The 14,493-nt window shown below is 45.5% G+C and overlaps 1 protein-coding gene across 1 annotated transcript in view; it reads right to left on the bottom strand.

Annotated features, from left to right (window-relative positions):
* The window catches only part of SDC2 (syndecan 2), a 59,813-nt gene extending 51,246 nt beyond the window's left edge, over nucleotides 1-8,567 (bottom strand). The window contains exon 1 of the mRNA XM_026050048.1: nucleotides 8,392-8,567. Within this exon, the coding sequence (XP_025905833.1) occupies nucleotides 8,392-8,451 (60 nt within the window). The 5' untranslated portion in view covers nucleotides 8,452-8,567. The remainder of the gene's footprint in view (nucleotides 1-8,391) is intronic.
* Between the last annotated feature and the right edge of the window lie 5,926 nt (nucleotides 8,568-14,493).

Genomic DNA, 14,493 nt, shown 5'->3' with positions numbered 1-14,493 from the left:
TAAATAATAATAAATAATAATAAATAATAATAAATAATAATAAATAATAATAAAAGCACTCAGAACTAAAGAAGTCTTTAAGAGTTTGGAATTTGCCTTTTTTCAATTCTTAAAATTCCCAGATAAGTGCACTCCAGCAAGCATGGCTTTTCAGAAGGGTTGTGAAGCTGAACAGAAACATCCATCCCTTCTTATCATTCCTTGTTTTGCTTTCAACTTCCCTCCCCTCAGGTGACACTAGTGACCGTACAGCTGTTATGCCTATTGCCTGAAGAACTAATATTTTGCTGTTACCGTTTTAGTTGCAACTCCAAATGCCCAATTCTTGTAAGGCATTTAGAGAAGCTCAGGGAAAGAAAGAAAAAAATAGTAGCATGACTCCAGTGGACCTGCTGTGCTAGTCCACAAGCCCAGCAGACTTCTGCCCGTAGAAGAGATTCTTATTCCTCTAAAAACATACTGAGAAAACTACATCATATTCAGCATGTCTGACCTCTGTTGTACCACAACAATTATTTCCACYAGCTAGAAGACCAGTTACAGCTCTCCGCCAGGAGATTGCATCAAGAAAACAGGTCACAAGCACTGGTTAAATTGGAGTCAGGACAGTAGCATTAGAGAAGGCACAAAACGCCACAATAGCCAGGGACAGAAACCTTCAACGTTTTGAATCGCAGTAAGAATAGGAACAAAAAGCAAGAAAGGTCATTTCCTCTTTCTACTGCCCTACCCTTGCGAAGCACACAAGAAGTGACATTTTCAGTGCAGCAGTGCTATAAAGAGCAATGGCTCAGGCAGTTTTAGACTCAATACTCTTGTGCCATTAGGAGCTCAGCACTGCCCTCCTTCCAGCCAGCTGCAATATCATGGGCTTCATGGGCTCTCTGGTGAAAGGCCATTCCTGACACTGAGCGGGGTGAAAGACTCTATGCAGAGAGCAATAGCATGGATGCCATCATATTTGGTTCTAACTGCTACCCACTGAACTCACCTTCCTCACCTTCAAACCCTTCAGGGAGTTTCCAGGCACTATGCAACAGGTTAGAGATTAAGATGGTTAAGTGATATCAATATATCTTTTTATATTTTTGGTCAGAAAGGAGGAAAAAAAAAGAGGCAAATCTGACAAATTCAAATCAACTCAAGCTGTAACAGGGATAGACAAGTTCAAAAGAACCTGGAGCCCATTGAGACAGAGACAGTTCGGTCACTGGCTTTCAACCAGGACAGGTCAGTCCTGCCATCTGCATTTACTATCCTGCTGTTATTCCAAGGTTCTCCACTCAGGAAAGGTTTTCTCCAACTCATTCATTTTCACAGCACTGAACACAGTGTCTGTTGCATTACCAACACTCTTAAGCAGAGGAAAGGCTGCACTTGAGAGAGGGAAACAATATATATATTTTTTTAATCTTTATATATCTATATTATACAGACAGATATCAAAAGAACCCATGGGAACTATGGCTGATCAAATCATATTTAGCAAGGGAAGCTGTTATAGAACTGGTATACTAAATCAAAAGCGAAGAAACAAGAAGAAAAAAAAAAATATACAGACCACCTTCTGTTGTACGCTTTTTTCCCCAGTAAATTAGGTCAGAGAAGATCCTCTTCCCAGTCTAATTCCAGGCCAAGTGAATCACAAAGAAAGAAAATTTTGAAAGCAATTTTGTTCTGTTTATTTAACTACTTAACATTCTGCAGGGCATTTCTTTTCCTGACACTTGAAAGACATTTTGCCCTTCCTTARAAGGAAATACACACAAATAAAAAATAGATATAAAAAATACATAAAATATCTACATTAAAAAAGAAAAATCATACACACAAAGTTCCAAAGAACTTCTAAGCTAGAACCACAACTACAGAGAACCAAAAACCTCTCTGAAATACTCTCCATAGACAATTTCAAACATACTCCAAAAAGTTTCAACTCACACCACATTAGATGTTACAGCCAAAATCCAGCCTTCATAGAAGAGAAATAATCAAAGAGAACATGACTAGGAAATTATAAGTAACTCCAAAGACAAGAATTTAGAAGCTGTCTGTGGCAATTCTCTAACTGTTCACATCCACCTCCAGTGCTAGTCATCTTTACTGCTCTACCATGGAGAAAGAGATTTACGGGTCCCACCTACTACAGGTGCTTAAATCACTAACAATCCTGCAGTATTAGTCTTCTAACACTACATGCTGCTACAGCGGTTCTTGAGAACACCTCACTTTGCAACAGTGAGACTTATGCAAGCAACTTATTAAATAACCAATTTACTGTATTCTTCTTGCAGATGTTTCTTCCACCTGCTGCACAGAAACCTGCATTAGCTGCACTTGCCATTGCCACCAGTGGTACGTACAAGCATGGAGCAACTGGGAACTCCTGTCGGTGCAGTCCAATAGCCAGGATAGGAATCAGACGTTGAGAGACTTTTTAAACAAACAAAAAAAAAATCAGAATTTTCTTCCTCAGCAACATTACCTTATGCATAATTTTGCATTAGGAAGAATATTTTATTATTATTATTATTTATAGTGCCAAACCATACCTATTTTTAGGTATGCAATGTCAGAAATTCATATTCAATGGAAGCTTAAATTTTGTATGCCCCAACAATACATTTGCATTAATTTGAGCTGGCTTCACTTTCCCTTTTTGTTCCCCTTGCAGGTTTTCATTTTAAATAGTRAAAACTGTATATATGCCAAACATCTGTGACTACATATTTGAATGCAGAGTCACACACACTTTTCTTATCACACACACACAAAAGTAGGTTTTCACCTGGTAAAAAGTTTAAATGATTTGCTGATTCTGGGATCTTCACATCCCGAACAAGCAAGGGCACTTAACCAAGCAAAAGAAGGATCTGTCTTCTGGACAGCTCTCCTCCCTGAGGTTCTGTAAGCCATATCAGCACCCAAACTCTATCTTCAGACTCATGTTTAGTCTTTCCCTGCAGATCCCAGTCCRAATACTGAATGTGCTTCAGTTTTTCAGGTCAAAAGAGACCCAAGGCATGGAGAACAGCTACCAGCTGTGACCTTGAGGTGCTCTGTTCAGGTAGGTACTGCACTTCCCTCAGCAACAACAGTATTCCAGCACAGCTGGAATTCACACAGCCCAAAGAAGAGGACTCACTTGTGCTTGTGTATCTAGCAAAGGGACACAGACAGACATACTGAAGGACCTTGAGGAAGGCAGGAGAGATGAAAGACCAGATGAGGTTAACAACTCACATGGCAGCAAGCACACAAAATATTTTTCTTTTCTTAGAACGTCCTTAGCCTTGAGGCCAGGCCGGTCACGCATCCAACTGCTCTCCAAGGAATACTCCAGCTCCTACACTGTATTCCTTTAGCAGCACTTTTTCCCCACAGGTCTGAGACCATTAACTTTATGCTTCCGAAATGCTGTTCAAAAAATAAGGACGGGCCACTTCACACTCATCTGAAAGGTGACAAGCAGGCTCCATTAACGTAGAAGTGCCTCTAGAGAAAATTACACTTCATTACGGTTAATCAAGAAGCAGCAACACACATCTGACAACATAATATTTAAATACAGACAATACCAGCATTGTGATTGGCAACTAGAACGTATTTGAACATTTTGATTTTGCTCCTGGGTGTAACGCAGGCTGTTTGACCTTCTGCAGGTCCCTTCGTCTCCTCACCTTTAATAAGAGTACAAAGCATATATTTATCTTCATGCTCACAACTCAAACATAGTCAAACAAGTTCTTACTTGAACTTTCCCAAATCAATTCACCTTTGGAACAAAACAGTTTAGCGCAGATGGGTGATTTCTGGGGAAGTTGCTTATACATAAACTAAAAATAGTGATCTCGGAGTGGAGGTCCAGCTTACGCTTTAAYTGAGCATGGCTTATGTGACACAGTAATAGCCTATGTACAGACAGGGCCAACATCTGTAGATTCATCATTGTGTTATTAGTCATTATTTCACTTCAAGTGAACCCCCTACTTGAGGCTTAAACAAAAATAATTTGTTCAGCACAAAAATACATGTTGTGAATGGTTGTTTCATGCTATTTTTTCCTTCTACTGCAATCAGTTTTCCAATACCTTTGTGGATTACATATACTTTATATTTTTGCCTAAATATCTAGTATTCTTCTGATAGTATCCCTCAGGATTGAGCTAATCAAGAAAACACCATACACAGAAAGAAATGTCATTATTATAGGGTCAAACACTAACGCAGTCTTTACTCAAGAGATTGCAAATTATCCTTCAACACGAGCAAGGGAAATCTTGTTCCCAAATCAACAGAACAGCGCAGTGTAACCTGTGAATAAATTACCACTCCTGAAAAGATTTTAGATAGCAGTTTATTATTTTCTTGTAAGCATGAACTGAAGGTAATCAAACAATCTGCACACAGAACAGCCCAAAGTAATTCGCTTCTGCTTGTAGCAGCATGGAGAGTAAAGCAGCTTGAATCCCCACCAAAAGACTAGCTCAGTACTTGTGAATCTTCTCTTAACTGCAGCGCAACATAAAACATCTTTATGGCTTAGATTCAAGGAAGGTCTTACACAGGGCCTAGAATAAGCCTCTCATTCTCAAACACAACATTTCTGTTACAAAGCATACTCAAATCTAGTAAAATGACTAAAAAGCACTTCTCCTTAACCAGACAAGACTCCTTTGTTCAGGCTCTGAGCCTTACTAAAGGCTGTACTTGTTTGTCATAAGGAAAACGTTTAAACTGGTCAAAGGAAGAGTCAATTTGGGGAGATAATGTAATTAATAAACGCCTCTGCCTGACAAGGACAACTGGCTGTGAAGAACAGGGCACACAAAAAGCTCTCCACAGGACAGGCTGCTTCTTGGGGGTTCCCGCTGCAGCCCTGAGAAGGAAGCATCCCTAGGAGCTCAGGATTCCCCACAGAAATGCCAGGGCAAGAGGCGAGTCCCCCCTTTCCTCTCCGGGGGAAGAGCTCAACTATGATCTTCCTCTCAATCTCAGTTGGGCTTCTGATAACTTGCACCCTTGCTGGGAGGAGAATAAAATAAAAAAAAATAAATAAAAACAACTAAAAAGTCTTATTCTGGTCATCCTGAGATTACATTAATAATTGGAGGCTTAGATTCCCCAAAACTTCAAATAAATTCAAGGCGAACAGCTCATGGCTTACTCTCTGAAGCCCACTATCTTTAACTCATCAGCTGTGGCAATTACATCAAACCTAGCACAGAGGTATCATCTGCTCAAGAACCACAATCCCCATAACAGATTTCAAGCTCCAAGATATCTGCCCTGACTTGTCCTTGAAGGCTAGGCTCTCATCTATTTCCTTGATAAGGATCTAGAAAAAAAAATATATAGAGAACATCTCTGCACTTTAGGTCTGAATATTAAGTCAGATCCAATGCAGACCTCAGGGCTAAGATATTAAAAAGAGAAACTGCTTTAAGTGTTTGATCTCACATCAAGAATCATCTGTTGTTTAATTTTTAAAAGATAAACTAACCTGGGAGGGAAATCTATTCCCAGAAAGAGGTTCCTGAGAACATCCAGATAAGGGGAGAGCTCCCGCTGCGAGTTCAGCTCAGTGCTACAATCAAAATCACCAGGACTGGAGGCAGAAGCTGGGGCTTAACCAAGTTTCCTGCGTATGAGATTGCAAGGAGCGGCTGGATGGGTGCGCGCCGATGCTYCCCTTCGACTAAGAAAATCGGCCCTGCGAGAAGATGCTGCCAAACTGCAGATGCTGCCAAGCCACACGGGGAACGGACAGCTACTTAGTAAATTTGCAGCAAGAAGAAAAAGCCCATGGAAGCTGAGGAAGGGCGGGAATAGATCAAGATGAAATAAGTTTCCTAGCTTTCTTTGGAGCCTACTTGGCAATGCAGATTTAACCCACTGAAGAGATACACTCATGGCACACAAACCTGAAATTCCACTTCACTCTTCAGCACTTCTCTAATAACCATCTCCAAAGTAGAGTTGCGTATTTCAAAAAAACACTCCTCCTCTCCCACACAGAACCAGTTTTCCAAAATTCAAAAGCAACATAGCTCTTAGAAACCAATGTAGGAAAATTAAAGCATCATGTTTCCAAAGGATTGTTTCTTAAAATGATAGCAACTATTGTCCTAGTATCATCCTTTAATAACTATATTTATGTCAACAAATCTGTCTCACATGCTTACAGAGGAAATGGGAGGACCACTCGGTTGATGCTGACACTCTAGTTGTTCCAGTGATATTTTAATTAATACATAGAGACCAACCACATGCATTGCTGGTGTGGCATGAGGCCAAGTCCAGTGGTTATCAGGGTTCTGAAGGCACAGGCAGAAGAACCTCCAGCAGAGCTGCATCCACACATGCAGCCTCCTGGCTGTGGGATGACCTCATCACAGAAATCCCAGGAAACTATTAGCCGCACTCATGGGAAGCAGAAAGAGCAGAAAGGTATTTTAGCATCTTCAAAATGGGCACTGATCAATACAACTCAGACACTTGGCACTAAACTCTGCTACTGTTAAGATCAGCAAGTGTTATCAGCAGGATATCAGCAGGACTGAACTTAAGAGACACATCAGACCTCGCGCAGACTATGCGCTTTCTTCCCAGCAGTTTTACGTTGTTCTTTTYCGCCCCTCTCTTCAAAACAACACAGAAAACCAGCACCGTACCTAGAAAGCCCCTTTCCTACACCCGTCCAGGCCCGGGTGAGCCACAGCATTCCCGCAGGCCTGACAGGAATTGCTGCATCCCGCTCCGCCTGACGTCAGGCCATCCGCTGCACCTATGGCAGCGACGCAGCCAGCCCTGGCCGCAACCCACCGCTTGGAAAGAGGACAACCCTTCCCACCACGTGTCCTTTGGCAAGATCGCAGCCAGCGCAGCCTCCCCSTTCAAGAGCCCAAGGCCAGCGAGCACACAAGACAATCCACGGCCGCACACTCCGCTTCGGGACACACCAGCGGCATCCGATGCACGCAGACTGACCCAGATTTGGGGTGAGGTTCAGTTCCAGTGCAGCTTTCGTGGTTCTGACACCCACTTGGTCCACTCTGCTGAACAACAGTTTTGTCTGTACAAAACTGAAGCAAACACAGCGAACTCGCTGCCCTAGGAAACAGTCTCCTTATTCTCTGTCCTCCCTCCGAAACAGCCTCCTGGACCCCTACTTTTTCCACAGAGATTTTCGTCTTGCCTAAATAAAAATAATAATAAACAGCAGAACCAAACAAGGGGAGAACTTTGAGCTGAAAACACTTGACAGAGCTCTGGGGGAATAACAGCATTTTTTTTTAAGTATCTACATAAAATTCCTCTTGCTGTAGGACAACATTCGGCAGAGGCTACACACTGGGCATATATCTCCTCCTAAAGCAAGCTCTATAAATCCCACCTCGAGAGACCGCGCAACTACAGCCAGGCCCAGCAAAAGAAAAGCAGAGGGGGGAAAAACACCCCCACCACCGACTGCCTTCTACTTTTCCAGTCTTTCCACAACTTTCTCGCGGACGGGTGCCAGGGCCAGCCCCTTGGCTGCTCCCCGTGCCCCACGAACCGCACAGCACCAGGGCACCCGAGAGCCCGTCCTAAGGCAAAAGCACATAAAACCTGACCCTCGACTAATTACCGTGGCAGTTTAACAGTTACCGCACCAGCGAATTTCAGAGTAACAGCATTTCCATCAAAATACATTGTACCTCTAGTAAACAGCCACTTGTGCAACGTAGCCACATCCGAACCTAGAGTTAGTGTTTTATACAACTCATTTCCATTAGTCCTTAAGGAAAGTATTTTGCAATTGTATCCTCAGAAGCCATTAGCAACAAGCCAGACTTCATGAATCCCGCGACAGGGCTAATTTATACAACAACTAGACAACTTCAAAACTTAACCRAAGCCAGCGACATTATTTAGTTCAGTGGAGCAGCTCATTTTAATTGGATTAAACTGCCACAGTGTTTTAAAGGTCTCGTGGAAGCCTCGATTTATTGTTTTTTGATAGCTGCCGAAACACGGCGTCGGTGCCGCCCGCGGCCGCGCCGAGTCGCCACGGAGCGCCCGGGGCTCCGCGCTCCCCACGCGGGGGTGGCCGCGCTCCGCGAGGGTCAACTCGCCGCCCCGCGTGGGGCGCGCAGGGGCCGCGCACACGGCGGCCCTTGCTGCGCGGGTTGCGCGCAGGGCTGCGCGGCTCGCGGGGCCGAGCCGAGCCCGGCCGCCCCCGCACGGACAGAGCGCGGTTATTCTGCGAGGAGACTGCGCGGCAGGCGGGGGGATCGCGGCGCCGCAGAGCCCCGCGCAGCGCCCGGGGAGGGAGCGCGGCGGCGGCTCCGCGGGGCTTCTGAGGGCTCCGCGCCGCCGCGCGCAACAGCTGCCCCCGCGCGCACTCACCGGCTGCGCGGCGGCGCAGGCCACGACGCTGAAGGTGAGCGCCAGCCACACGCCCCGCATCCTTCCGCGGGGGCGGCCGAGCACAAAGGCGAGAGCGGCGCTCGGCAGCGCCCAGGTGGGCGCCCGCTCCGGCTCCTTGTCCTTGCCGCTGTCCCCGCTCCGCTGCTGGCGCCGCCGGCCGAGGCTCCCGCTCCCGCTGCGGCTGCTGCGCGGTGCCGGCGCCGCCGTCCGCGCGCGCCGAGTGCGGCTCGCAGTTAAAGCCGGCGGAGATTCCTGCAGGATTACAACACAGATTGGCAGCTGCCCCAGCCAGTGGAAGGAGGCGGCGCGCTCGCTCCCCTCGCAAATTCAAGCAACTTTCCCCCCCTTCCTCCTCCTCCTCCTGCTCCTGCTCTGCCCGCCCCGGGCTGCCCTGGCTAATCCCCCCCGGTGGAAAACATGAGCAGCGCCGCCCGAGCGAGCGGCCGCCTGGAAAGTCGCCCTCGCTCCGAGCGAGATCTGCGTTTTCTACCGCTCCGCGGCCGGATTTCGCCTCTGTGCTCCTTCCCACTCTGCCGAGTTAGCCGGGAAGGCGGTATCGGGTGTTGGGAAAACAGGAGGGGGGAGGCTAGAAACGAGACGAAGCAATTTGGGATCCTCCACTGGCTTTTTCTCCTCGCAGTTCAGTTTTTCGGACTTTTCTCCGTCACCGTGAGGAATAGGAAGTTTTGGAGAGGAGGAGGTGTGAGCAAAGGAGAGCAGAGATTTGGTCCTTGTCATGTGAATCCAGCAGCTAAGGCTTCACGATAAGTGTTGCAAAGATTTGCAGCACCAGGAATGTGCACTGCTGAAGCCAAAACAAGAAGTCTTGCTATGACTAGTCCGTGGTATTTCTCAACTGGGGAAAATGGTGGAATTGCAGCCCTCAGGAGCCTCACTCAAGCTGATGCACTGGGCTGTGCCGGCACGTTTCCACCACTCAATGTGTCCATTTATTACATCAGTCCTTGGACACATGAAAGGGCAATAACCGGGAAAGCAAAGCGTTTAAGTCGCACTGACAAATTACCACTTGYCGTTTAATTCACAAAGCTGCGGGCTGCATTTTGTAGCCTGAGTCAAATGGTCCCAGTGACCGTAACAGCCTCCTGCTTTAACAACCCATCAGTCTCTCTGCTGTCATCCTTCTCCTCCCTCTCCGGGGAAGCCCGAGGAGATTCCCCCTGCAGATGTTTGAACGTCCCTAGCCCAGCTTGCCCTAGTTTGTAGAGTGCTTCACTCTGCGGACAATCTTGGGATCTCATCCACCTTCTCACTCGAGTTGCCTCCTTATCAAAAAAGGTATGCTTGTACAAAAATAATAATAATTAAAAACATCAATTTGGCACATGCAATCCCTCACCCCGCCACTGCCTTCCCAGTCCATCCCAGCCAATGGGCATCCCTGGAGATCCCTGCAGAGCCCTGGCACTGCTCTGTGCTGGGACATGGCAGGGTCCCTTACCCTGGTAATGGTGATGGAGACTGGAGCATTCCCGCTGTGTGCAACCTGATGCTGCAGCTTGTCAGCAGTTGCCTTTCCCATATCCACCTTCCAGGCAGGCCTTGCCAACGATTTTTAGGCTGTGTTTCCTATTGAATCCTACCTGTTTTTTTGTTGATCTGCTCTTCGTCAGTGTTATATGATGATCAAATAGTTCTGCCCAGAAATGGACTGTTTGATATATTTATTCCCCTTAAAATACTTTAGGAGTTTAGCCCACACTTGTACCCAAYTTTGCATATCTTCTAATTTGGCAGATGGCTGGACTCCAGTCTGACTGAGCAATAATTTCAGCACTGTTTGCAGATGGATGTGTAAAATGCAATGAAGTAAAGAGAGGAAACTTCTGCTTGGGACATATGCATGGACATCTCATTGGCATGAAGTCTTAGAGGCATTTGCAGAGTTAGGGGTGTTAGTTAGAGTGCTGCAACTTGCCCAAAGTCAAAGCAGAAACCAGAAATAACATTGACTATGCTGGCAGGATCCTTAATAGCAAGAAAACGGAATGCAGCGTCAGAAACAAATAATAGAGAAGAGCAAATGGAGAGAGGTCTGAGTACTAGAAGTATCCTGACTGCTGTCAAAGACCATGGGGTAGGTGATTTACTACAGAGGGATTTTTTTTTAGCGCTCACACCTTGCAGACACGTGCCTTAAATAAATAAGCAAAGCTCACTTCTTCATTCTGGTTAAAATCCATGCTTATCAGGGATTTGTGCGCTCAGGGGAATCTGTTACAGAGCAGAACTGCCACCAGCTAAGGCAGGGTGTCCCTCAGGTAAAGACGATCTCTGCTAATGGACTTCCCACAGGCTCCTGGTGCTCATACAAGCAGGGGACATTAAGGACTCAGGGTTAAGCTGCAGACACCCACGTGCATCCTTACATCTGCTTAGGTGCAATCTGTCCTACGCCAGGCATGAATCTCTGCACACACTAACATGAGAAGAATCAGGACTGAAGACCTGGATTCTAGAAGCTAGATATATGATATGGAAAAGTAAAAATGAGTACAAGGGGTGAAGATGAGAAAAGAAATTGGCCTCCTAAGTCACAGAAATAACAGAGCCTGGTACCAGGATCCCTCTGTCCTCGAGCCAGGGGCACCGTGCTGCACCAGGAGCCTTCCCACACTCGGTCCCAYGGAAAGCAGCTGTGCTTCATTGCCACAAGCAAGGGTTCCCACACCTGCTYCTGTAGACACCCTGTTTTCATAGGGGTGGAGGCGATTGGGAGGCCCGGCACAAAACTGAAACAAGGTGCTCTTTACCCAAGGGGATGATGCAATGGGAAATATGAGTAAGGACAGGCGACRTGACAAAGCTGCAGGCATGGGGTCAGACTGTCAGGCAGGAATCACCACCAAGCCCCCAGTTTTGCAACAGACCCCAAGCGAAACTTCCCAAGCCCAGGCCCCCAGGGACCAGGCTGAAGCGGAGTTAAAAGGGCTGGAGCAAAAAGGGCCAAACTTCACTAAAGGCCTTAAAAAAAAAAAAAAAAGTGTGGTAACCTAGAAGACCTAGGGAGGCCCCTTGAATGTAGCATGTGTGATCCCATTAACCACATAAAAGCCCAAACTAGAACCCAAATGTCCACCAAATCTGAAAGTCTTGCCCCAGGGCTCTCTTAAGGTGGCAATTATTTAACCAATAACCGCCTGGATTTGAATTCTGCTCCCAGCTCAAGGTCTCTGGCWGCCAGGACAGCACAACTTCATATAAATGCAGGGCTTTGAAGGACCATTGCAGTGGGATGTGCCATGGAGTTATGGRCATTTTAGGGAAGAGTCGTAGTCAGAAAGAGGTGGGAACTCTACAGAAGACAGAAAAGGTTGGAAGTCTTTGGAGAAGGACCTAAGCCAATAGCTGTTAAGTCAGAGTTCAGGATAAATGTGCCTAACAAGCTCCCAGGCACTCCTCTAGCCTTCGTTTTTTCATGTGGCTGCGTCATGCAGGTTTGTTGCACAATCACAAGGGATTAGGCAAGAGATCAACCCGAGGAGGARAGCTCCTAATAACGCTGTTTCTCCATTAAGATTTGGCCAGTAACTCAAAGTGAGACTGATAGTGCTTGGCCTTGGGCACCTGCGAACGCAGCAGAGCCGGACGGTCCTGCCGCATGGAGCCAAAGGGAAGGTGCTGTTGGCTGCAGCGATGTTTGCTGTGTAAGTGATGAGTGCCCAGGTTGGGATCGCCTTGGCATCACATTCAAAGCTAATAAGAGATGACAAATTTTCCTCAATAACWTTTCCAAAGAAGAACAGAATCTGTGAAAAGAACAAATAAAGCAGCTGACATTGAAACAGTTTGAATCCAAACAGTCAGTGATCTGAAATAAATCTTTTGGTAAGACGGTTCAGTGTAAGAATCATTACCACCTTCTCAACTTGGTGATGTTTATGCTTCTAATGTAACAACAAGTAATCTACCTATCTCTTAAAAAAAAACTTGCTCACAGTCACAGCCGTTTCCATATTCTCTCCTGAATTCATGGACATGGTAGGAAGGGGTTGTGGCTCCTGGGGCCATTTATACAGTCTTCTTAAGTGTGGGAGACCTGTCATTAAGTTTTGGTAGTATGTTACTGAAAGTTCTTTGGGGGATTCACTTCTTAACAGTGAAAATATATCAACAGGCAGCTTTATCTAAAAGTCTGTGCCCTGGGACATAGTTTCCTTTTGCTTTAGAGACAGATGGTGAAGAATATGGGGGAAAATAGGTGATAGGAGCCAGCCTTGCTGGCAGAGTGCAAGCAGCGATCCCAGTGCTACGTACAAGATAATGGGTAGGATAAAACCAGGCCAGGAGCAGCCGGAAAATGAAGTGAATTTGCGTTTGTTGTTTTAGAAGGGAAGGAGAGGGTAGCAACACCAGGAGATGCAAAGCTAAACATTGGCTTAGGGGCTTTACTTTCAGGAAGACAAAAGTGGGGGAGATGAATTCCTCAGGCAGGATTGCTGAGATTTTGAAATAATGCCTGACATGCCATAAGTTGCATTAATAGGTTTTCCAGATCTTTACACTCAGAGAGCTATGTAGAGGCGGATGGATGAACCATTCGTGCATCCGTGTTTGAAGATTGCATTGAAATCCTGATCTGACAGTGCTCCTAGAGCACATCTAATTCCCTGCCATTCATGAAGTCACTGAAAGGTTTGGATATGAAATAAATATGTACTTAAAGTGCCTTGCTGATATGGAGGTCYCTTTTCCAGGCAGGATGCCTACCAAACAAGAAAAGCAAAGCAGCTTTGCTAGTGAGCCAATACTGACRGTGAGGGACACCACAAAACTATGAAACTTTGAAGAGAAACTTTATATTCCTGACCATGGCTCTGAATATTAACTTCTATAGGAATTTAATTGAGTCAGTTTGTGCTGGCCTCCTGARTAAGGTAGAATTTATTTATATTGTGCCTAAATTCTGCCATTCTACCCATGACCATTGCRTGGTCTTTCATATTAGAACAACAACAAAAAGGCCCTTTAAAATACAAAATAAAAGATTTATCTTTGCAAGTTTCATTCAGAGCCATAGCTCAATATTTGCCTGGGAAATTTGCATAGCTGGAAGCRCCTCATACATGACAATATCTGCAAATGAAATGCACTGTTGAATCAGTTTATTATCCCCAAAGATAGGATCATGGTTAAGGTTTGTGTGCAGAACGTCAGGAGAGAAATACAGAAGGGCTGAATCGGAATAGATTTTAATTCTGGCAAGTATACTGCTGAAGTTAATGAAAGTCAGTTAGACCTACATTTGGCTGCTGCTGTTAACTGAATAATACAAGTAATAACAGGGGCATCTATTCAATTCCTGATGAACATGAGTAATTTCCATTATCTTAAAATGTGTAGGAGTAATGAATTATAGGTGCGGAGATTGCCCAACACTTTTTCATTATTATAACTTGTTGGCAGTTGGTTATACATTTGCCAAAGTTTAATGCAGCAAGCTGAATTTCCTATGCTGGATAGCAGCCTCTGGCTGACTTCGTTTTTGTTTTGTTTTATTTTTTGTTTTGCAAGTTTAATCTAGATGGTGCATCTCTTTCCAAGAGCAAGGTTAGGGGAAAGTATGTTATTTTGTCTACGGTAAGCCAAATTCTTTCAAACGTTTCTTTCAGAAAATGTAAGACCTCCATGCATAGAAGCAAAGAATAAAAATTTGGCAAAAGGAGCCGCCCAAACACCAGAAATTTACTTTTCAACACACCTGTGAAATTACTCCCAAATCTGGACCGTGTGTAAGCACTGCTGTCTTTGCAGTTTGTACATGCTTGGTAGGGACTTGTTAAATTCTCACATCTAAAACTCCCATCGAGGCAGGGCCTGTTCCAGCTGCGAGCCACAGAAATTTCTGTGTGGTTGGTCTCCAAATAAAAGGGCTCGTTACAGATTTCCCCTCCACGCCTGCAAGACAAGGTCTGCTGTGTGTGGCTCTCCGGCAAGGAGGGAGAGAAGGGAATTCTGTTTAAGTATAGAGGAATGGGGAGAGCAACGGCAGYAAGAAGAGCTGACTGAAGAGGAATAAATGGATTGGGGATGCCAAGGGCTGAGAAGCCTTTGGTGTGG

Source organism: Nothoprocta perdicaria, unplaced genomic scaffold (genome assembly GCF_003342845.1).
Source record: "Nothoprocta perdicaria isolate Ctin4 unplaced genomic scaffold, notPer1 scaffold_64, whole genome shotgun sequence".
NCBI lineage: Eukaryota > Metazoa > Chordata > Aves > Tinamiformes > Tinamidae > Nothoprocta > Nothoprocta perdicaria.
The sequence above is the reverse complement of the archived record's forward strand: the minus strand, read 5'-3'. Positions and strand labels throughout refer to the sequence as shown.